The sequence below is a fragment of the Plasmodium falciparum genome (assembly GCF_000002765.6).
Source record: "Plasmodium falciparum 3D7 genome assembly, chromosome: 5".
Lineage (NCBI taxonomy): Eukaryota > Apicomplexa > Aconoidasida > Haemosporida > Plasmodiidae > Plasmodium > Plasmodium falciparum.
In genome coordinates, this window is record NC_004326.2 from 101902 (window position 1) to 127500 (window position 25599).

Below are 25599 nucleotides of genomic sequence, written 5' to 3' on the forward strand. Positions count from 1 at the left end.
AGATATGACCAGTTGTATATATATATGTGTATATATATTTGTGTGTATATATATGTATGTGTGTATATATATATGTATGTATATAACCTAATACATTTTTCATTTTGTATATCCATATCTTTTATTCTATCAATATGATCATATATATATATATATATATATATTTTTATATTGTAAAATTTGTTTTTGTTACAAAAAAAAAATATATTTTTATAAACAAATTAATAAACTTTTCATGTGACATGATTTAATTTAAACCTTATATAAAATGTGATAATATATATATAATTTCTATACATTTGACCATTTTGTATTAACCTTATTTTGAATATTTTCTTGACTTCTTTCATTAAACAAATCAAGTGACGAAAAAAATTTCGGATTATAAATATGTAATGGATAATTAGACGAATACACATCAATTTGAAATATTTCCATGATTTTTTCTAGAATACATGGATTTTTATATTCATTCGAATTAATAATATTTTTATTTATGGTTAAATTTAGTTCATACAATTTTGATAATTCTTCAATTTTTGTATTTAATATATCTGAGTATTCATTTTCCGATATATTAAATATTTCATCAAAATTATTTTCATCTATATTCATATATAAAAAATCGTCCTTATTAAAAATATTAACATTATTATTATCTTCTTTTTTATTATTTATTATATTATTTTTTTCTTTATCATTCTTATCATCACATATATCTATTGGTATAGTAGTAATATTTTCATTATTTATAAATTTTTCTTCACAACCATCTCTTATCAAATCCTTTTTTTGTTTTTCTCCCTCTTTTAATAAAAAAGAATCATCATTATATGTAATATGATTCTTTTCATTTTTATTATTAACAAGATCATTTGATAATTCTGGAAAATTTTCAATATGTTCATCGGATCTTTCGTATATTTTTCCTTTTACATCTTTCTCATCTTCTTCATTTTCCTCGTCACTTGATATTTCATAATCAACTAAATTCATTCTACATGAAGTTATAAATTAATATTTTAATTTATAAAAAAATATAAATAGCATATATATAACACATTATATATATATATATATATATATGTATATATAATCAAAAGAAAAATATATGTGTAAACATATATTTATTTCTTTTCTTTCCAAAAAAAAAAAAGAAAAAAAAAAAAAATACATATATTACTTAATCTTCATAACATTTTACATATATACCACAAAATGGTCATTCTTATCATTGTTAAAATATTTTTACAAGATCAAATCATATAAGAAAAAAACAAATATAAGCAAATAAATAAAAGATAAGATAAAAAAATAAAATAATAGGAACTAAAAATTAAATAAGAGAAGAATATATTTCTCATAAGGTAAAATAAAATAATAAGTATCCAATTCTTATATTTTAATAATATATATAAATATCATCATACATATCATATATATATAATTATATATTATTTATATTTTTTTTTTTTTTTCTAATGCATCGAATGGCTTATGGTGAAAAATAAATTATATATATAAATATATATATATATATATAGGTATATTCAAAATATAATGTATATATGTATATTTTTTTTTTTTTTTTTTTTTTTTTTTTTTTTTTTTTGCCTTATTGTCAAACTTTCATATTTTTGTTTATATTAAATTTATATAAATAATATATATAAAAATTTCTTAACAAAAAAGTTAAAATAAAGGGTGAATTGACATAATTTGTAATCCTTTTTTTTTTAAAAATATGAATATTTTTATTATTATGTTTAGTACCTTTTTACATAATACCAAAAATTAGGTATAAATATATATATGTATATATATATATATAATATTTATTATTTATTTATGAATTTATTAAACTTTTCATTTGTTCTGTAATTTATCCTATAATGTACTTATAAAATATATCATTATTCATATTTTTCTTAATAAATAAAAGAAAAAAGAAAAAAAAAAAAAAAGTACATGTCATAAATTGTATTATTCTAAATTCATATTATTTTAAAATTATAGAAAGTATAATGAAAGTATATATGAGTAAAAAATGTAATTTTCTTTGTTTTACTTTTTTTTTTTTTTTTTTTTTTTTTTTTTTTTTTGTTTTAGTTTTGTATGAAATATATTACACACATATATAATATATATATTATATATATTTTATTCATTTTTACATATACCTTAAGGTATAACAAATATTAACCCAACTTTAATAATTTTCCATAAAATATACAACTGTTGGACAAAATACAAAAAAATAAATAAATAAATATATATATATATTTATTCATTTATATATTATATGTGTTTTATACCCTTGTTGTATATAACTTATTGAAAAATAATAACATATAATGTTTATTAATGCTTATATGGACATAAAAAGAAAACATATAAAAATTATAGCAAAAAATGTGAACTCTTCCTATTTAGGTATGCAGAAAAAAAAAATAAAAAAAAATAAAATAAAATAAATAAAAAATAAAACAATTTATTAATAATATAAAATTCTAAATTCATTTATTTTATGCACATTATTTTTACGATTAACCACCTTTATGTGTATTTATTTTTTCTCTTTAGATTATTATTTTAAAAGATGGTATGTCACGGATATATATAACAACTTAAAATTACCAGATAAAATTAGATACAAACTAAATAATAATTCATTTTACCTTAATACTTTTAATACATTAAACGAATTGAAAAAAGACGACCTAAAAAACAAAAATTTCCAAACATATACTAAAATTAATAATAATAAACAAAATGTTATAAATAACGAAAATGCTTATTATTATAACATTGACAATTGTTTAAAATATAATCAATATCAAATAAATAAGGAAAAAACAGAACAACATATACATAACAGTAATTGTGATTATATGAATAAAAATAATTCTATTTATTATATTAAGAATGACCAGAATAATCCCATAAACCATAAGAAAATAAATAGTTATACAAATAATATAAATAGATATGCGAATTGCATTTTTAATAATATAGGAAATAACAATAGTAACAAAAAATATTTATACCAAATACAAATAAAAAATAATGTGTGCACTTTACATAATATAAAATACTCGAGATATGATAAAAGAAATGTTTATCCAAGTAAAAATGTACAAAATGTATATAGTAATAATAAGAAAATACAAGAAAAAAAAAACTTCCCGCATATAGAAACGAATATCAATTTAGATGATGTAGCACGTGATATGAAATATGCAACTAAATATCCCAAAAAAAAAGGATTTCTTTCATATATATTTGTTAGAAAATTATCTTTATTTATGAATAATTTATTTGAAAAACATTTATTATTAATGAATTGTATAATAGCTGGTACATTATATTTTATAGCTGATCTAACATGTCAAATGATGGAAGTACATAAAAATAATAATGACGTAGAATATGATTTTTTAAGAACATTAAGAATGGCACTCATAGGATTAACATTAGAAGGACCAATTATGACATGGTGGTATGGTAAAATATTAGCCAATTTTATTAAATCAAAACCTAATACATTTTTATATAAATCTTTTATCCCAACTTTATTTGATAATTTTATTTTTGGTCCTATACATTTGACTATTTTCTTCTTTTATAATGGTATACTAAAAAATCAAAGGAAATCAGAAATTATTGATAAAATAGTTAATACAGGTATGAAAGTTTTCTTCATATCCTTAATGACATGGACACCACTAACTCTAATTAATTTTGTTTTTGTTCCAAGAATTTATCAAGCTACCGTTGTTTTTTTTGCTGATTTTTTTTGGGTCATTTTTCTCTCATGGTGTGCCAACAAAAAATAAAAAAAAAATAAAAAAAAAATAAAATAAAATAAAAAAATAAGTATTGAACAATTAAGGAAAAACATGTAAGTTTATACAATATATAGTAATGAACAAAATAAATAACCATATAGGTATATAAATTCTTTTATATGTATTTCTTTGTACACATTTTTATATATATCTAAGGAGATACCTATAATTCCAATATTCAGAGGGGTGAATTGTTATATTTTATTCTATTCTCTTCATCTACCATATATATATATATATATATATATATACTTTTTTTTTTTTTTTTTTTTTTTTTTTTTGTTGTTAGAGAGAAAGGAAAAATTTCATATTCAGACAAAAATATATATAATTATATCATAACAATTTTAAAGAATCCTATAATATAATAAGTATAGTTAGTCATATATATATATATATACGTAAATTGCTGGGGAATTTTATGTCAAATAAATTGGCATATTCATTAAAATTAAATTCATTACATATATAAATATATTTATAACATTTTCTTATATTGTATATATATATATATATATATTTTTTTTTTTATTTATTTATTTATTCTTTTCATTGAAATAATAATGAAAACTAAATTAAATTTATGAAGTTTTTATTATATTTTTTTAATTTTATATGAAATTGTTATTTTATAATTTCCTATATTTTTTTTCAGATGATGTTATCAATTCTGCTCTAATTGTTTTTAAAATTTATTCATTTTATATGTGTATTTAATTATCTAATTATTTTATATATTTTTTTTTTAATTTATTTGTTAATTTTTTAAAATTTTAAATTATTTATTATATAATATATATATATATATATATATATATATATATATATATATATATATTTATATTTATATTTATATATATTTTTTTTTTTTCTTTCACGTTTGCATAATAATAGCCTTTTTATTAACTTTTTAAGATATATAATAAGAAAATATTAAATAAATAACCAAAAAATAAAATATAAATAATCCATTTAATTAAATAAACAAAAAATAAAATATAAATAATCCATTTAATTAAATAAACAAATAAAATATCATATATATATATATATATGTGTGTGTGTGTGTTTCTTACAAGTTTGTCAAAATAAAACAAAAGTAAAAGAAATGCATAAATAGCATCTTATATTAAAAAGGCTAGGGTATCTTACAAAATGTAAAAAAAAAGAAAACATATTTATTTAATTAGTTTTATATTTACATTATATATATATATATATATATATATTTTTATTTATTTATTTTTTTCTTGGATGGTATATTTAAATACGTTAAAATATAGCATATATATATATATATATATTTTTTTTTTTATCCATTTTTATCATTCAAATGGGTCTTTATATTTTTTGTTCGTCTTATAAAATTTCTTGTCTGATGAATCATTGGAATTATCATGCTGGGATTCCGTTTCATTATTTTCATTATTCTTCTTATCAGCATTTTCTTTTCTTTTTTTTAAGAGATATCTTCTGTCTTGTTCAAAAATATCATACTTATCATTTGATGAACTACACCATGTTTCCATTTCAGTATTTTTTGAATGAGATCTAGATTTATTCTTTTTATTATTATTATTATTATTCTTTTTATTAATATTTTTATTTTTATCAGGTGAAGGGAAAATGAAATGATCATCTTTACTTTTATTATATATTTTATAATTCTCTTCAACATATATATTATCTTTATCACATTTTATCATTTTATCTTTTGTTTTATGATTACTCCTTTTTTTTTCACTCATTTTATTCTTTTCATTATTTATTATATATTTTTCGATTTCTTCTTTATATTTTTTATCCTTTCCTTTTTTTTTCTTTCTTTTAACTTTTATTTTTTTTTCTATTATAAGATATTCTTCCATATCTGATTTATCATCAACTTTTTTTTTTATTGTAATTCGTTTTTTATTACCTAAGATACTATATAATTCATCAACATAACCAACAGTGTTACTTTGAATTAAATAACAATCATCATCGACAGAAGAACAGGATAATTTATCATCTTCTTTTCTTTTCATATCATCACATTTTCCTTTTTTCTTAACATATATATCATTAAAATATTTCAGCTTATCCACATGACAGTTCACGTCCTTTCGAAAATCAAATCGTTCGTTATAAATATCGGCAGAATAATTCTCCCGTCGAGTTCTTATAATATTCTTGCAGCTATTACCCATGGATACACAAAAATTAAAAAAATAAACAAACAAATAAATAAATAAATATAAATATATATATATATATATCTTTATTATGGAAGTCTACAAAACAAATAAAATGCAACAACAAAAAAAAATTATATATACTAAAAATGGAAATAAATAAATAATATATATTTATATATACGTTCGGGAATGTTCAAATATATATATATATATATATATATATATATATATATATATTTATTTATTTATTTATTTAATGTTTATAAGTATCAAAAATAAAGTACATATTTTGTACGCAGGTTGTATATATTTATATATATATATATATATATATATATATTTTAAAACACTTAAAAAAAAAAAAAAAAATTAAGAAATTATATGACGATTGATCAACATATACAATTTTTTATAATATTTTCGTAAGCTCTTAACCAAAATTTTATTTTTTCAGTTATCAAATAAATAATGTCTTAATTTCAACATATATATATATATATATATATATATATTTATGAAAAAAAAAAAAAAAAAAAAAAAAGACAAACATGTATGCATGGATTTTACAACAGAAAAAAAAAAAAAAAGAATAAAATTATGCTTATTTAAAAAAAGTAAGAAAATTGAAAAAAAAAAATAAAAAATAAAAAATAAAATTTTTTTTTTTTTTGCACATGATTAAAATTAATATTTTTGTTCTGTTGTAATGAATGCAAAAAGAATAAAATAAAAAAAAAAAAAAAAAAAAAAATATACAATAAAAATATATATAAAAAAACTCAAAAAAAAAAAAAAAATATATTTATATATATAATTTATGACATTTTAAGGTTCTTGAAATAGTTAATTATTTATTCTTGTATTTTTAATTCCCATATATGTACACAATTTCTTCTATAACATCTTTTCACAATAATCTATATTTAATAAATAAGTACCAAATATTACAAACAATAATATAAGTACATATACATATATATATATATATATATATATATATTTTATATTAACAAATATCCTTTTCAAAAAATAAATGTTATTCTCCAAAATATAACACGAGAACCATGAACAACTTTGCATTTATATTACAATCCTTCAAAATGTGAAAATAAGACACACTCAAAAGGTTTATATTATATATATATATTAAGTCATTTATTTGACAAATATTTGGAAAATATACATAAAAATGGAACAAATAAAAGAAAAATATTATATACTTTGTATACATTATGTCTCTTATTATTAAGATAAAAACCCTAAATCTGAAATATTTGAAAAGCGATAAAGAAAGTTATTTTACAATCAGGAGAACAAATCAAAATAATTAATGAAGATGAAGAAGAAAAAAAAAAAAAAAAAAAAAAAAAAAAAGATAACAAGAACAAAAAAAAGACAAAACAAATTACATTAAACGTGGAAATAAGGAAGGACAATATTAAAATAGATATAATACATTATCATATCATACATATTTATATAATTCACTTGCTCATAAGATAAAGCAAACTGATAATTATAAAAATGAATCAACAAGGACTGTAAATAGATTTATTAAGGATAGAAGAATTCGATAAAAAAATTGAAGATATATTAAACCCTATGGAACACAATTAATCCTCATTATATACAACTAATATAAAATTATATATATATATATATATATATGTATAATTAATATTTTTGTATATCAAATGCAGGTATAATAATAATTTTAACTATAACGTATAAGTTAAAAAAAAAAATATTATTAGTTGTTATACTTAATTTCGTTTAAAGTTAAATATATATATATTTATTTAATCATATAAATATTTTTTTGTAAAATTAATTTGTTTATAAGAAAAAAAAAAAAAAAAAAAAAAAAAAAAAATGGAAATTTACTTATATATATATATATATATATAATTTATATATTTTTTTTTTATGGTATGATAAAAAAAAAAAAAAAATATACAGAATTTCCCTAGACTATAAAATAAAAATAAATAGACACAATATAAAAAAGAATATAAAATTATGTATTGAACTAAAAAAAGAATAGGAACAATATATTCCATCACCTTCAAATTTATCCTTACATTCACACACAATTTGTTTATTTATAAAGGAACATTTAGCATGTATATCACATCCTCCATTATTTCTAGAACAATCTAATGTATCATCCCTTACACAATTCATTTCATCATCAATTTTTATATTATTAAATCCAGGTAGACATCTACAGGTTTCTTCATCATCTATAACATAACAATTGGAATTAAGAGGACACTTTGTATTCTCACATACTTTATTATTATTAAAAAATTCGACTACAAAAGATTTTATAAATGCATTTCTATGATAATATAAAGTTGGATATAATAATTTTCCTTTTTTATATACATCAATTTTAAAATATTTCGCATATGCATTTTTAAGGATATAATAAATATCATCCTTAATTTTGTAATTGATTTGTTTTCCTTGTAATATTGCATATTTAAGCTTTTCAATAGATGTTTCTTCTATGTTTGAATTTAATCCACTTATTAAATTATATGTTTCTAAAAATATATCTGAATCTTCATGTATTAATAAATAATTTATTAATTCAAATTCTTTAACATAATTATTTAAATCAAAATTATCTTTATTAATAAAATCATCATTCATACTATTAAGGGTATTTTCTAACATTTCAATTAAATATTCTACAAAATTTCTATTTTTCCTACTTAACTCTTTTTTAACTTTATCACGAGTAATACTTAATTTAGTGTCATCTTTATTATAACATTTACCAAAAACAGCATTGAAATCTTGAAAAACATTAACACAATTTCTTGTTACTCTTTGTCTATATATTAATATACTTTTTAACAAGCTAAGATCATACGGTCTTATAAATTTCTTCTTATTATATGTATCTTCTTCAAAATTATTAAAAAATGAAACATGGTATTTGTTTAAAATATAATTATCATTTTTCAAAAGTGCATCTACTTCTTTTAATTCATTATCTATATTATATTTATTTAATCCTTTATTGTTGGTTGAAAAAATATTTTGTTTTTTATTTTGAACTCCTAAATCAATTTTCTCCCCTTCCTTTTTTGTATCCGTTAAATTATTACTATTATTTTTATTATTATTATCATTATTATCATCGTCATCATCATTATCATCATCATCATCACCATTATCATCATTATCATCACGTTCATCAATCTCATCAATATCATCATTATCATCATTATCATCATTCTCGTCATTATCATCATTATCATCATTATTATTGTTGTCCCTTGCTTTTGCGTCATTATTTGTATCCCCTACATTAGAAGTTACAGCACTCCCCTTATTACTTTCAATGTTCTTATTACTATTTAAATCTTCTTCATTTTTTTCTTCTCCCTCTTTTTTGTTATCTTTTTTTTTTCCAAAAAGTTTATTAAAAAAATTTGAAAATCCATTACCATTATTATTATTATTATTGTTGTTGTTATTTATATTATTATTATTATTGTTATTTATATTATTATTATTGTCATTATTATTATTATTATTATTATTATTATTATTATTATTCATACTCATGTTGTGATTTACATCCTTTTCAATATTCTTGTCTTTATCTTTTGGTCCTGATGGTCCCATATTACCATTATTTCCAGGATTATTTTCGATATTTGTAGTTCCATTCTCCCCTTCTACAACGTTATTAAAATAAAGTATCACAAGGAAGAGAAAGAAAAATATGTACGAACTTTTGAACACCATTTTTAAATAAAAAATTACAAACAAAAAAAAAAAAAATAATAATAAAAATAAAATAAAAATAAAATAAAAATGAAAATATAAAAAATTATACTATGTAATTATTATTTATACATACATATATTATATATATATATATATTATTATTATTATGCCTATTCTTTTATATAATTTCTAAAATATTATTAAAATATATTAAAATATATATATAATATAAATGAATAATTCTGAATACAAAATATTATTCTTTTTTTATACATAGATATATATAGAAATAATTTATTATATATATATATTATATATATTTATATATCCATTTATAATATAATATAATATTTTTCCTACATTTACGCAATGAAAAAATAAAATATAATATAATAAATAAATATTATATATACATATATATTTAATATTATATCTTTATATATATTTCAAATAAAAATATAAAAATTAATATGCAAAAATAAAAATAACATCATACAATATAAAAATATAAAATATTTTATTAGTCTGAATTTTTTTTAACGAATTAATATGTTATATAGAATATTACTCTATATATATAAAATATTAAAAAAATAATTTCTGAAAAACGCTACGAGAATATTTCAATACGTATGGTATTAATTTATATATTATTAATTTAAATATATTATATAAATATATATATTATATTATATATATGATATAATATATGTATCATAAAATAAAATAATTTATTATATATAATAAAAAATATTTAAGATGTTTTATTTCTATATATATATATATATATATATATATATATATATATATATTATATATAATAAATTTTAAGTACAAATATTTTTTTAATATTTATTATAGAAGTCCAAGACCTATACTTTCATAATAATATATTATATTATATTATATTATATATATATATATATAATATATAATAATATAATTTAACTATAAATTATTTTTTTAATATTATGAACACCGCATGCAAATAAAAAAAAAAAAAAAAAAAATTGTATACATATAAAAATAAAAATAACATATAAATTAAATATAATATATATATAATAATATACTTTTATATAAAATCCAACATCATAAATAATATAAAAGGTAAAAAAAAAATATAATAATAATCATAAAAAAAAATAATAAATGTAAAAATTTTTGATATTTTTTTATAAATATATGTTTATTTTTTCTTTTTTTTTCTGATGGGACTTATTTTAAATTTTGTACTTCAATATTCTATAATTAATAAAATAGTTTTGAGGGAAAAAAAAAATATATATTATATTATATATATATATAATATATATATATATAATAACAACGTACAATAATATAAAAATAGAACATATATATTTAAACTAATAAATTTTTTCATTTACCTTTTGTAGTTTTATATATTTTTTTGTCATAATAAATTTTGTAATACATAAAAATATATATATTTATGTTTTTAATTCTATATCATGAAAAAATAAAAAACAAACACATTCTCTAAACATATATTCTTCTTCTTTTTTTTTTTTAAATGAGGATAATTTATTTTTTCGTACACAAAATATAATATATATGAAATGATAAATATTTATTTGCATATATGTTTTTGAAGAAAAAAACATAATATATATATATATATATATATATATATATATATATTTATGTATATATAATTTTTTTTTTTTAAGTACACATTTTTTTTTTCCTTTTTTTTTTTATAATATATTTAAATATGTATATAAAAAAAAAAAAAAAAAAATGTCCCATAGCCAAACAAATATCTTACAAGGTAGCCTTTTTTATTTGTAGAAAATATTTTCTTAAATGTAATATAATGTACGGATATTTACCATAAATATGTATATATATATATATATATATATGTATGTATTTTTTTTTTTTTTCTAAATATAAGATAAAGAATGAGATCAAATTATACTTTTAGTAAACATATAATGTAATTTTAAAAATACAAAAATGTTATTCATATAGATATTTAAAAAACTCAATTTTTAAAGCATATATTTCTTATCATTTAAATCCCCCTTGTATCTCATTATTTTCCCTATTTGATTTTTAAAAAAAAAAAGGTATATTAACTATACGTGTATGTATATTAAAATCGAGCTATATATATATATATATATATATATATATAATATCATTCATACAAAATTAATAAGTCACACACACATATATAATATATATATACATTACATACATATAATAATTTCATTGTTCACTTATAAAAGAACATTACAAAATATATTCCCAATGTCTATGTATTATATATTCACTTATTTAAAAAAAAAATGTCCATAATTACAATGATATATATATATAATATTTACATATATATATATTATATATTCATTTATTTTTGTTTCCAAAAAAATGTCGTTCTTTTTGCATATTCTCAACATTGCTTTTTGATTAGTAAAATATTTAACACATAACAATATCGTAATAATAATGAAATTTATAAGCATCAAATATTTGTCCTTGTTTTTCCTATCCATTTTGTTCGTTCATTCTTCATATAAAAGGTATTATATTAAATGTCATGATATATATATTAGCAATATATTAATTAGTAATTCTTCTTTTATATTTAATAAAAATATTTATCTATACAATATACTAGTTAATGATGACGAAATTAATATTAGCCCTTTTTTAAACATATGGGAAGATTTTCTATATAGAAATGAATCATTACAAAGTGAACCTTTTTATGAGGAAAATACTTTAGAATATGTTAACAATATATCACAAGATCTTGAGAGAGATGAATTATATTTAAAGAAATATTATATTCATATAAATAATAAAAAAATTAATTTTTATGATATCCCTTATACTCTTTCTCTTGAACAGCATAATGAAAATAAAAATATTACCATAACTATATTTTACGAATATATTAAAACATATACTATTAATATTATTAGAGAAAACAACCATATTAATCATAATTTCTCATCTTATTTTTATCTAGATAATATACAATTATTTAATGAAGAAACTAAAGAATATATACCATTAAATACAAAATTTAAATATAATAATCATTTTTATTATACAAGTGTAAACGAAAAAGTACATACCATACTAGTAAAAGGTTTATGTTATAATAGTCAAATGTATGTAAAGGAAAATGAAATATATGATAAGTTTCTTTTTTTATTAAATCAAAAAATATATAGTAATGTATTAATTATTGAATGTAGACATTATGAATATTATGACCAATCAGCTATAGTGCACAAGAAAACAACTAGTCATTTATTGAATAATTTTTTAAAAAAAAAGTTAAAATCAAAGATTATATATAATAATAATAATAATAATGAGGAGGAGGCGGAGGAGAAGGATGGTAATAATAAAACTATGAAAAGTAAAAAAGGGATATATGAATATATACAAGATGTTAAAGGTAAATATCAAAAATATTTATATCCATATAAAGAAGACAATGGACAGCATAAAGTTCAAAGGGATAATACAAAAAATACTTCAAATGATAATATATATATTAGTACACATAATAATACAAATCACAAAAACAATAATAATAATAATATTAATAGTAATAGTAATAGTAATAGTAGTAGTAGTAGTAGTAGTAACAGTAATTATGATTTATATAAAAACATATACACATTCGAAACAAATTTATATAAAAATAATGAAAACAATTCAACACATTTTAATGATAATAATGTAACAAACAAATATAAGGATAATATGATTTATCCAAATATATCCAATAAAAATACATCTAATAATGAAATTTTTAAAGTCAAAAAAATATATAGAATTTTCTATTTTATTAATATATTTTATAATTTAAATATAGAAATAACAAAATATCTATATAATATTATTGAAGGAAATACATGTATCTTAAATTATACAAAAAACAAAAAAAATGATATAATAATTAATGAATATATATGTAATAATTTTCAAAATTATATTTCATCCTTCTATTTTGATATTAACAATAAATTATTCGCTTTTATAAAAGTTGATAAACAAAAAAATATACAAAGACTTGTACATAATTTTCTTGAAACATCATTTAACTTTTCATCAAATATTTATTTATATCTTCAATCCTTTCATGATCAAAAAATTATTAAAATTAATTTCAAAACAAATAAATCATCCATTCTATTCTATACTAAATGTATTGTTATTCTTTTAGTCTTATGTTCTATTTTTATATTCATATATAACTTTTCCTCAAACTAAAACGTATAAAAATATATATACCATAATATAACATATTGTATTATATATATATATATATATATATATATATATATACATATATGTTTATTTTTTATTATTATTATTTTTTTTTTTTTTTGTGTGTTATTTTTAATTTTACAATTTTTAATGTAATATATTAAAACAGAATAAACATATATATTATACACGCTCAGAGTAATACTTACATATTTATTATATTTTTTTGGATTTACTTATTAATTTTAAACATTTACAAGTCTATTAAAAAAAAAAAAAAAAAAAATTTATCATAAAAATATTATGTCACCCTTGTGAAGAGTCATTCAACAAGTGTATATCTTAAATATTATAATGACCACATTAAAGGAAATATATATAAATAAATTTATATATATATATATATATATATATATATATATTTATTTATTTATTTATAAACCTTTATTATATCCTCATTATATAATTATAACAATTATACATTACATATTTTAAAAAAATAACATAAGAACCCTAATTATCAATAACTTCCTTCAAATTCTCTTAAAAAATCCTAAACCCAAAAAAAAAATATTGACAAAATAAAGGAGACTTTCAATATATACACACATATTACATCTTTCAAGTGAAATGTCCTCTTTACTTTTTAAAAGATCTTATCATATTACATATATGCAATCTTGTAAATTCTTCATCCTATTGGTGATGCATATCTTTTCTTTTTTGGATCCTATGTCTTCACATAAAGAAAAGATAAAATCTAATGACTTTTCCAATTCTTTCTTCTAAAGATGTAGATAAGTAAAAATTATATAATATATATGAAATTTAAAATATATAACAAATTTTAATGATTTCTTATTCAGTAATTCATAATTTTATATTACAAAAATTATTTTTTTCGCTTTGATGTGCTCCAAATAGTTGTTTCTATCCTTTTTCATTTTTGTCATTATTTCCTTTTGAGTATTTATTACAACATCAGCTATCTAACATATTAAAAAAAAAAAATAAAATAAAATAAAAATAAGTAAATAAATACTCACATATAATATAACATAACTCTTTTAGTTTTTATAATGTTACATATAATTTTTGTTCAGCATCTAAAAAGGCTTTCATAAAAAAATTTATTTTCCCCATTTGATCATCATCTTTTTTCTAAGAATGAATTATTTATGAAACATATATTTTTTACATTTTATTCTATTTAATGTATGTACATTTTTGCTTTAATAAAAAGTCAACATGCATATGTTATTCTCATATATTTTTTTTTTTTTTTTATTATTATTTTTTTTTTTTTTTTTTTTTTTTACATCTGTGCTGTTAATTAGGTTACTTTGATTCTCTTCTTCTTTTTTATGTTCCATTTTTATCATCAATTTTGTAGAGTTGTCTTGCTGTTTACTAGAGCTATTTAATTTTTTAAGTTTTTCCTTTAAAATATTATTTTCATTATATAATTTTATTAAATAATTATTATTCTTTTGTCCTGCTTCGGTCGTACTATTATCATTCTTATGAATATCTTTTCTAGTTATTTTATATTTTAATGATTGTATAATTTTCATATTATCTAAATTGTCATTTTTATATTTCTGAATTTCTTCTCCTAGTTCTTCTAATGTTTTATTTTTCTTTTGTATATCATTTTGTAGATTTAATAGAATTTTATCTTTTTCTTGAATTTCATTTTTGTATATATCGTTTTGTCTTAGAAGTTTGTCTATCACATCATTTGGTTCTTCGCACATTAAAATGTTATTATTCTTATTATTGTTATTATTATTGTTATTATTGTTATTATTGTTGTTATTATTATTGTTATTATTATTGTTATTATTATTATTATCATCCTTATCATTGTTTTCATTTTTATTATTTTTTCTATTTTTACTTGTATTCTTTATACTATTCTGCACCCTTGTAACCATCATTGTTCTACCTTTTAAATATATTTTTGTGTCTATCATTTTACATAAATTTAAGTAGTATATACTTTTATATAATTCATTATCATATGTTTGTTCGTTTATAAAAATGGTAAAATACGTTCTCGAGTTTTCAAATATAAGTCGAACGAATAATTCAAACATATGCGTATGGAAAATAATATCCTTTTTATGATATATCATATGATTCTTTTTTTTTTCTTTTTCATCTAATATATTATTTTTATTCATGTAATTATCACTTGCATAATTATACTTTCTTTCTTCTCTTTTCTTAACCATATTAACATAGAAATTCATATTCCTTAGTTTAACTTTTTTATATTTTGTTCCCTTCCATTTTTCTCTTTTGCAATTTTTCAATGATTTTTCTTTTATATGCTTTATAAAAGATATCATTTTCTTTTTTAAATTTAAACCCTCTTGACAAGCCTTAGAATTATTAAAAGGAAATAAAAATGTTGTATAATCATTAATACATTTTAGATACTTTAAAATTCTCTTGTGGAATAAAAATAGTAAGCATTTCTCATTATTATTATTATTAAATATATTATCTTTATATATATTACAAAAAGGGAAATTAATTAAGTAGACAAAAACTTTTTTCTTCTCATTTGTTAAAATCATATATTGAAAAATAAAGCATATATTAAATATATCTCTTTTATATAATATATTATTATTAATATATTTAATAAATTTTTTTATTATCCTTTTTATACTATTTCTTAAATTATCCTTTGTTCTTATTTTCTCCTTAGATGGTAAATTATTACAACATTGGGGATATCTCAGATTTTTATAATCAAACGTTTTTTTGATAAAACATCGATGGCAAAACGTGACCTTGTTATATCTTCTTATTTTTTTTGTTATTTGCTTTTTCTTTCCTTTTATTTTATTCTTCCCTCCTAAGTCGATAATTCGTTCATTTATGTATAACCAGGAAGATAGATATATTTTTATAACTACAAAAAAAAAAAAAAATAAAATAAAAAAAAAAAAAAAAAATAAAAAAAAAAAAAAAAATAAAAAAAAAAAAATAATAATAATAATAAATAGATAATAAATAATTCATACTATCTACCAAAATATAACAAACACCCAAATTTTTATATACATATATACATTTCGTTTTAATTACATTTATATCCCATTTTCATTATATAATCATATATATCAAATATTAAACCTTTTTTTCTTCTCATACACTCATCTATATATACACTATTTTTATATTCCTTATAAGACGTATCAGTAAAATATTGATATTTCTTATGAACCTCGCATGTTTTCTTTATTCTTTTGTCTTCTTTAAAAAAATTGCATTTTTCAACGACTAATCCATTTTCTCTCTTATCTAAAAATTGTACATATACCATCTTCATTAATAGCATCATATAATAATAATATTTTTTTATTACTAAGTATACCACATGTATTAATGTTTTATAATTTCAATATGTTACATTTGTTGTAGTATTTTGTAAACATGAAACCATAGAAGAAGACATTCTTTTCCTGCTTGTTCGTGTCTACCCCTTCAAGAATGTGTACATATATATATATATATATATATATATATATATATATATATATGTATGTATGAATATATGTATATATTCATATATACCTGTATTTATTATAGTACTATTTCTAAATTTTTTAATATTTTTCCCAATAGCTTGCAACAAGATTTTATAACTTGATTTAGGGAATCCATCTTTTTTATTAAAAGATAAATTGTTATTACTAAGATGAACATTGTCATTATCTACTTTATGCACATTTTTAAAATTATTTTTATTATATATCATTTCATCATATATTAAATTTTTAATTTTTTTTTCCTTTTTCTTTTTTTTAATCTTTTTCTTGGTTTTATTTAAAATGTAATGTACTTTCCATTTTTTTTTTATCATATAAGTTTTATTCTTACAGTCATATAAAACATATTTTATAATAATCTTTTTATTAAATTTATTTATTGTAGGTATAAGTTTTTTTTGTATACCTTTTTTGGCTTTTACATCTCTCTCCTTTTTACAAATATATAAAAAGATATTTATTTTATGATCCATCTTTATATATATATATATGTGTGAATGTTAAGTATACTTCTTTATAACAAATAAAATAAAAAAATAATATAATTTAAAAAAAAAAAAAAAAAGATTCTATATAATATTAAAAAAAAAATATGCACATATTATCTACATCAATTCATATTACATATTTCAGAAAAAAACCTTTTCTGTTCCTCGTTATAAAAACTCTTAAACGCGGATATATCATTTTTCTTTTCCTCCATAATTTGTTTTACACAAATATTTTTTTTGTATAAGGAAAATATAAATTTATAAAAATCTTGTGCATCAAAAGTATTCATAAGCTTTAAACTTTTCTTTTTTAAACATTCAAAAAAATGTAAATGTTCAAAATTATATTTATAAAATATATAACACAGGGAAGATAATAAATGAGCATCATTTATATTATCCATATTATATAATATTTTAGGATACATAATTTCACACACTTTACTATTCATTATATCTAAATTATAAAAACTCTTTAAAATATTATTCATGTCTTTTATATTTAACTCGTATAAAATATTAGGTATGAAGTTCATCATCTTTTCAAAAAATTCGTTATAGTTATTTTTTTTTAACCTCTTGCTTAATATATTCAGCAGAACAACAAAAGAGGTCCCCCTCATTTGAGGAATTTTATTTTCTATGCATTTCACGCTTGCAACATATACACCTTAAAAAATAAAAAAAAATAAAATAAAATAAAAAAAATAAAATAAAAAAAATAATAATGGTACATAAATTATATGAACACATACACACACACACACATATATATATATATATATATTTATATATTTATATAATATCAATTTATGTACTTATTTTTTTTACCTGTATCCTTGTTATACAAATGGAAGGATTGGAGAATCAAAGCAAAATCAGAGGCATCTAATAAATGCAGATTTTTTTTAACCCTAATACTATATATTTGCCAGAAGGATAACTTTTTTGTCAATGGTGAAGTTACCTTCTCACATGTAGTAAGAATATCCTTCCCATAAATATTTACATTATTATTAATATTATTATCATTATTAATATTATTATCATTATTAATATTATTGTCACTATAAATATTATTATCATTATTAATATTATTATCATTATAAATATTATTAACATTTTCATTATTATTCATCATATCATCTTCATTTTCTTCATCTAAGATATTTTTTTCTTCCAATTGATATTTCCTCTTCCTTTCTATTCCTTCATATTTTTTACATGAATAATTCCTTTGGTCTCTATTAATTTTATCTTCATTTTTCATACCACGAATGAGTTCTATGGCTGTACTTCTTAATTTATTCACATCGCCAAATAATAATACATTTTCATACTTATGATTTATTTTTTTTAAAACAAACTTTTTATACTTATAAATACTGTCACTACTACCACTATAATTGGGCATACATAATCTCCTCCCAACACCCCCTCCATATTTTTTACAATTTAAAAATATCATATTTATAAAATCTTCAAAAGGGTGAAATTATAATAAAAAATATGTGGCATATATATATACATATATATAATATTATAAATATGAAATTATATACTTCATTTCTCAATATCTAATCAAATAGAACTATTTCCTATCTCATCATGGTATGTTGTCATATTCATATATAATATGAATTCAATATTCTATCTTTTCTTACACAAAAAATATTTACATATATATGTATATATATATATATAAATTCTTTGAACATTCAAAAATTTTATAAGCTACCAAAAAAAAAAAAAAAAAAAAAAAAAAAAAAAAGAAATTACAAATCAAATATATTACAATAATATATTAAAAATAATCAATAATTCAAACATTATTTCTTTTTCATTGGAACATATATTCCTATTATGAATAAAAATAAATATATAAATATAATATATTATATATTATTATACATATTACATATTGTATGCATTCATCATATATAGGAAGCTACATTTTTTCTTTATAAAAGTAATTCATTTTTGTACATTTTAATATAATATTATTTATTATATATATATAGAAGGAACCTATAATATATTCAAAGAAATAATAATAAAATAAAACCTATATATATATATATATATATATAATATAAATAATATTTTTTTTTCGCCTTTAAACAAATTATAAATTAAAAAAAGATTGAAGGAAATTTTAAGATACTCATACTTTTAGTCCAAAAAAAAAAAAAAAGAAAAAAAAAAAAAAAAACTAAAACAATATATATATTATATATATTATATTATAATAAAAATTTTTGTAATCTTTTTCAGATATAAAATTAAGAACTATCATTTAAAAAACAAGTTGTATTCCTATAAATATATATAATATATATATATATATATATATATATATATTTTTTTTTTTTTTTTTTTTTTTTTTTTTTTTTTTTTCTTATTTAATATTTATTTATGTCGAGAAAATGTTTGTGTTAACGGAAAAATGAGAAATTGCAAAATGAACAACGATCCATATTTAATTTTGAATGTTGAAAAAAATTGTGATATAGAGACTGTAAAGAAACAATTTAAGAAACTAGCTGTTATATATCATCCAGATAAATTAAAACACAATTTAATAAAAGAAAAATCAGATGAGAAAAATACCATAGATTTTGTTACCTTAATATGGGCATATGAAGAAATTTTGAAAAATATACAAAATCAAAATAACAATACATGTATATCTCAAACATATGAAAATGCTTTAAGTATTCATAGAAAAGATTTAGAATATATAAAAGAAGAAAATACGTTTATCTATTTTTGTCGTTGTGGAGATTTCTTTATTTTTAATGAGAATTTGTGTTATGAATATTATGTTATTTATGTCTGCCAAAGTTGTTCATCATCAATATATTTAATCCCATAATGAATAAGAGAAAAATAATATAAATATAAATTGATGTAAATTAAAATAAATAAATATATATAATTAATTATAATTTTATAATATTATAAAACAATTGATCTTTCTTTTTTATTTTTCTTTCCTTCTTTTTTATATCTTTTATTAATTATCCATCCGATAATATACGTTTATTTTTATTTTATATTATTCGTATCCTTATTTTGATATTTTATATATAGTCTTATTTAATAAATTACATATATTTTCTATTTATTATTGTTTTTTAATTTATACAAATTGTCTATATATGTAAGTATAAATATAAATAAATAAATAAATATATATATATATATATTTTTATTTTAAATCTAATTAACAATAAATAAAAAAAAATAATAAAAATAAGCAAATTAAAAAATCATATTTAAAAAAAAAAAAAAAAACTTAAATATTTTTATTTTTTGTCTTTTTTAAATATCGAATTATTAACTTAAAAATTTGTATCCATATTTAAATTTTGTGAAATTTCTGTGGACGCCTTGGTTACAATTGTATGTGTTTCGTACCTAAATAAAAAAAAAAAAAAAAAAATATATATACAATATGTGAGTAAACGATTAATAAAATGTGAGAAGGTTAACAAAATATAATTCATCTACACATGTTTATATAATAACAAAAAAGTAATATATCCTTCAAAAATATACATACATATATATATATATATATATTTTTTTTTTATGCTAACATTCTGTCCATGCATTTTGCTAAACAAATTTGCTCATTTTTTCCCATTTGTTCAGAAAACTTCTGACCAAAGCATTTATCAAAACATGTCTTTCTCACTTGCTATAAAAAACAAAAGAAAGGAAATAATTTAAACATATGTATTATGTTTTTAATTAATTCAAATAAAACATATATATATATATACATACATACATATATATATATTTAATATATTTTTTTTATTTTGTTCATATATTTATACATTGTTTAAAATCTGATAAATCATCATTCCTAAAGCATTTTGAGCATCTTCCATGTTTCGTTGATTATCCATAATTCCTCTTTAAAGAATGTATACTATTTTTATTTTTATATTTATTTTTTTAACTTAGAATTATTAACTAAAAATTAATATATTCTTCATTATACATATATAAATGTATATAAATGTATATAAATATATATAAATATAAATATATATGTATATATATTTAATATACGATTTTCGTGTTTTGGTGAAACCCAAGGCTAATATTATATAACAACAAAACCCCTAATTTTTTATAAGGTTAAATATAATAAAACGTACTAATTAAAAACATTAACAAGAATTAAAATAAAGTACAAAAGTAACAACTTTTTTGTTATACAATTAATATATATATATATGTTTATTTATTATTTTTTAAAAAGCTAAAAAAAAAAAAAAAAAAAAAAAAAAAAAAAATGGTAATAATATTTAATTATTCTTAAAATGTAAATTTATAATTATGGAACTTTCAATATTTTATGATAATACAATTGTATATATATATATATATATTTTTTTTTTATGAATTCATCTTAATTTAAAATATACTTATTAAACAAAATATTATTGAATTGAAAAAAATTATTAAGGTATATTAATCAAAAAATATGTAATTAGGCCAGGGAATTTATCAAAAAAAAAGAAAAATAATAATATAGTGTATACTATGTATGGATATACATATATATTAAATATATATATATATATATATATATATATATATATATATATATAATATATATAATATATATATATTTTATATAAATATATTTTTTTTATCTTAAATATTTTATTTTTCCTCTTTATTATTATTTTTTTTTCTTTTTTTTTTTCATTTGTTTATTATAAAAAATAATATAATATTGTTTAAATCCGAATAAAGTGTAAAACAAATGAGAATTCATATAAAAAAGGCTACTTATATTTTAAGGTATCATAATATATAATAATACATTGTGAAAAAATTCTTTTTTGTTTTTGTTATTTGTTTTTTTTTTTTTTTTTTTCATTAATACAAGTACAAAATGATGTTGACATATCTATAAAGATTTTATTACAGTTTGTTTGTTTATTTGTTTTTTTTTTTTTTTTTTTTTTTTTTTTTGTGTGCGTGTGTATTTGTTTTTTTTTTTTTTTCTAAATGATAATAATAAGAATATAAGATTCATTTATATGTTCTCCTTCCTTCAAACAAAAAAAAAAAAAAGAAAAAGAAAAAGAAAAAAAAAAGAATAATGCAAATCACAAATAAAATATATAAATTAATAAAATATGTATATATATTATATATAATTATTCACTCCAACTTTATATTTCCAAAAGTCATATTGACTCAGGTAAAAAGAAAAGAACTGTTACCATATCTTTTTATGATCATGTATATAATATAATGTTTTAATAAATTACATTTATTTTAAATTGTCTCTAAGGAAAACATAAATATATGTACACATGTATATAAATCATATGTATATATATATATATATATATATATATGTATTTTTTTTTTTTTTTTTTTTTTTCTCTTTACGATAGATTAATAAAAATAAAACGAATAATATATTAAAATATCCGAATTATTTTTATGGTAATAAATTGAAAACCTTTAAAAAGAAGACAATAGACATTTTTGTCCATGTATACATTATTTAATTTTATGCAGTTACCATAATTATACATAACATTTTAATTTTATATGTGTTATCCTTTTTACTTATTAATTTCTATTTCTTTTTCCTTATAGTAATATCTTTATATAGAAAAAATGTAAGGTTTAAGAATAATAATGTTCTTAACAAGTCAGTTACCAAATTTGCTCTCAATACAAAAAAAAGGCACAAAGAAGCTTTAGCGGTAAAATAAACAAGCAAATGAATGAGTATACGTAAATATGTATACATATATATATATATATATATATTATATATATATATTTTTTTTTTATGTAGATAAGAAAATATAGGATGACAGGACCCTCATCCATTAAAAAACATTATGGATTTGGAGCACATAAGAGAATTAACAAAGTCACCATGTTACCACACAAAGAAATAAAATTACCAATAAGAAGGTAAAAAAAATAAAATGATATATGGCATATTAGTTTAATTATTTCTCATGTAATATCATCAAATGGTTTCATACACACACACAAAAAAAAAAAAAAAAAAAATATATATATATATATGTACATATATACATATATATAATAATATTTATGTATTTATTAGGTGCGCTATATTGGGAAAGATGGATAACTGGAATGCTCGGAAAATTTCAAAGTCAGGTGTACGAACTCACCGAATTCAAAGACTCAATTTAATAAACAAAAGAATATTTTTTGAAGAAGAAAATCGTTTTATAAAAATGAAGGTAAGCGCCAAAGGATTAAAAACAATCAAGAAGTATGGATTAGCATACTGTATTAAGAAATTTAATTTAGATTTTAGTAAAAAAAAATACGATGCAGGATATTCATCAAGAAGGAGAAAGAAAAAAACACAAGAATTAAATCAAACTAATAGTGAACGTACAAATGTGACTAACGAAAATACTCAGCAAAGTGTTGAAGAAGTTGATAAAATTATGGACAAACTGAATTTGGATGATAAAAAAATACATAAAGATTTATAAATATAAAAAGATAAATACATAAAAAAAAAAAAAAAAAATATATATTATATATATATATATATATATATATATATATATATATATATGCCATGTTCCCATTATATACATCTTCCCTATAATTGTTATTTTATTTTTACAATTTTTTTAATAAACTTTAAAAATACGAATATATTTAAAACATTCACATTTTATTTTTTTTTAACAAAAATTTTAAAATTATTCATAATATTAAATGAAGACATATATATAATAATAGTATAAGACAAATTAAAAAAATAAAAATAAAAAAAAGAAGCTAAAAAAAAAAAATAATTTTGTTAAAATAATTAAAAATATATGGTATAATTGTACAAAAAAAAAAAAAAAAGAAAAAAGAAATAATAACATAAAATTATAATATTATTATGTTGTAATAAACATGTGCAAATATTCTCACACATAAACATAAACATAAACATATATATATATATATATATATATATATATATAATCATTCTTTTAAGGGTCTAATTTTTTTTTTTTTTTTTTTTTTTTTTATTCACAAGCCTTTCACTTGAACTCATGTGCTAGCTTGATAGGGTCATACCAAACATCAAGACCTTTTCGCAAAGCATCACACAAATAAACCCTAACATTCATATTAAATTTTATCTTTATATCGCTTATTAGTTTTTTAATTCGTTCATTTTGAAAAGATGAAGAAATTTCATGGGTTTGAGTTTTCTTGTTGGATAAAGCAAATAAAGAAGACCCACTTCCACTCATGGATACAACATCAAACATATTTTGACTTCTTAAATATTCTTTTAAATCTTGTAACTTTTTAATTAAATAAAATGCTGAGTGCTCTAAATCATTAACAAATACATTTTGTAAATTATCTCTGTTATCTAACGAAATAAAAGTGTTGGCAAATTTTTTTTCTTTTTCTTCAATTTGTTTAATTATATCATCATTTGATGTATTAATTAAACATTTTAATAAAT

The 25599-nt window shown here is 17.5% G+C and overlaps 11 protein-coding genes across 11 annotated transcripts in view; 4 read left to right on the top strand and 7 right to left on the bottom strand.

Annotated features, from left to right (window-relative positions):
• Positions 1 to 291: 291 nt before the first annotated feature.
• On the bottom strand, positions 292 to 996 carry PF3D7_0502100 (HCNGP-like protein; the record flags this gene model as incomplete). Its single annotated transcript, XM_001351544.1, has 1 exon — positions 292 to 996. The coding sequence occupies one exon, from the start codon at positions 994 to 996 to the stop codon at positions 292 to 294; it is 705 nt and encodes a 234-aa protein (XP_001351580.1).
• A 1358-nt stretch (positions 997 to 2354) lies between these two features.
• On the top strand, positions 2355 to 3836 carry PF3D7_0502200 (protein Mpv17, putative; the record flags this gene model as incomplete). Its single annotated transcript, XM_001351545.1, has 2 exons — positions 2355 to 2433; positions 2584 to 3836. The coding sequence occupies 2 exons, from the start codon at positions 2355 to 2357 to the stop codon at positions 3834 to 3836; spliced, it is 1332 nt and encodes a 443-aa protein (XP_001351581.1).
• A 1337-nt stretch (positions 3837 to 5173) lies between these two features.
• On the bottom strand, positions 5174 to 6037 carry PF3D7_0502300 (conserved Plasmodium protein, unknown function; the record flags this gene model as incomplete). The annotated part of the gene is made up of 1 exon (XM_001351546.1): positions 5174 to 6037. The coding sequence occupies one exon, from the start codon at positions 6035 to 6037 to the stop codon at positions 5174 to 5176; it is 864 nt and encodes a 287-aa protein (XP_001351582.1).
• Positions 6038 to 7996: 1959 nt separating this feature from the next.
• On the bottom strand, positions 7997 to 9790 carry PF3D7_0502400 (merozoite surface protein 8; the record flags this gene model as incomplete). The annotated part of the gene is made up of 1 exon (XM_001351547.1): positions 7997 to 9790. One exon carries the CDS (start codon positions 9788 to 9790, stop codon positions 7997 to 7999), a length of 1794 nt encoding a protein of 597 aa, XP_001351583.1.
• A 2457-nt stretch (positions 9791 to 12247) lies between these two features.
• On the top strand, positions 12248 to 14032 carry PF3D7_0502500 (conserved Plasmodium protein, unknown function; the record flags this gene model as incomplete). The annotated part of the gene is made up of 1 exon (XM_001351548.1): positions 12248 to 14032. The coding sequence occupies one exon, from the start codon at positions 12248 to 12250 to the stop codon at positions 14030 to 14032; it is 1785 nt and encodes a 594-aa protein (XP_001351584.1).
• Positions 14033 to 14549: 517 nt separating this feature from the next.
• On the bottom strand, positions 14550 to 18068 carry PF3D7_0502600 (conserved Plasmodium protein, unknown function; the record flags this gene model as incomplete). Its single annotated transcript, XM_002808626.1, has 8 exons — positions 14550 to 14582; positions 14698 to 14814; positions 14917 to 15018; positions 15116 to 15190; positions 15349 to 16955; positions 17132 to 17347; positions 17457 to 17528; positions 17621 to 18068. 8 exons carry the CDS (start codon positions 18066 to 18068, stop codon positions 14550 to 14552), a joined length of 2670 nt encoding a protein of 889 aa, XP_002808672.1.
• Positions 18069 to 18205: 137 nt separating this feature from the next.
• On the bottom strand, positions 18206 to 19554 carry PF3D7_0502700 (conserved protein, unknown function; the record flags this gene model as incomplete). The annotated part of the gene is made up of 2 exons (XM_002808627.1): positions 18206 to 18756; positions 18918 to 19554. 2 exons carry the CDS (start codon positions 19552 to 19554, stop codon positions 18206 to 18208), a joined length of 1188 nt encoding a protein of 395 aa, XP_002808673.1.
• A 993-nt stretch (positions 19555 to 20547) lies between these two features.
• On the top strand, positions 20548 to 20961 carry PF3D7_0502800 (DnaJ protein, putative; the record flags this gene model as incomplete). Its single annotated transcript, XM_001351550.1, has 1 exon — positions 20548 to 20961. One exon carries the CDS (start codon positions 20548 to 20550, stop codon positions 20959 to 20961), a length of 414 nt encoding a protein of 137 aa, XP_001351586.1.
• Positions 20962 to 21430: 469 nt separating this feature from the next.
• Positions 21431 to 22003, bottom strand: PF3D7_0502900 (Tim10/DDP family zinc finger protein, putative; the record flags this gene model as incomplete). The annotated part of the gene is made up of 3 exons (XM_001351551.1): positions 21431 to 21506; positions 21689 to 21789; positions 21932 to 22003. The coding sequence occupies 3 exons, from the start codon at positions 22001 to 22003 to the stop codon at positions 21431 to 21433; spliced, it is 249 nt and encodes an 82-aa protein (XP_001351587.1).
• Positions 22004 to 23214: 1211 nt separating this feature from the next.
• PF3D7_0503000 (50S ribosomal protein L28, apicoplast, putative) lies at positions 23215 to 24613 on the top strand (the record flags this gene model as incomplete). Its single annotated transcript, XM_002808628.1, has 5 exons — positions 23215 to 23316; positions 23516 to 23567; positions 23724 to 23833; positions 23929 to 24050; positions 24211 to 24613. 5 exons carry the CDS (start codon positions 23215 to 23217, stop codon positions 24611 to 24613), a joined length of 789 nt encoding a protein of 262 aa, XP_002808674.1.
• Positions 24614 to 25162: 549 nt separating this feature from the next.
• The window catches only part of PF3D7_0503100 (4-diphosphocytidyl-2-C-methyl-D-erythritol kinase, putative), a gene marked incomplete at both ends in the record, with an annotated part of 1614 nt that continues 1177 nt past the window's right edge, over positions 25163 to 25599 (bottom strand). Inside the window, one exon of the mRNA XM_001351553.1 lies at positions 25163 to 25599. This exon is cut by the window's right edge and continues 1177 nt beyond it. Within this exon, the coding sequence (XP_001351589.1) occupies positions 25163 to 25599 (437 nt within the window).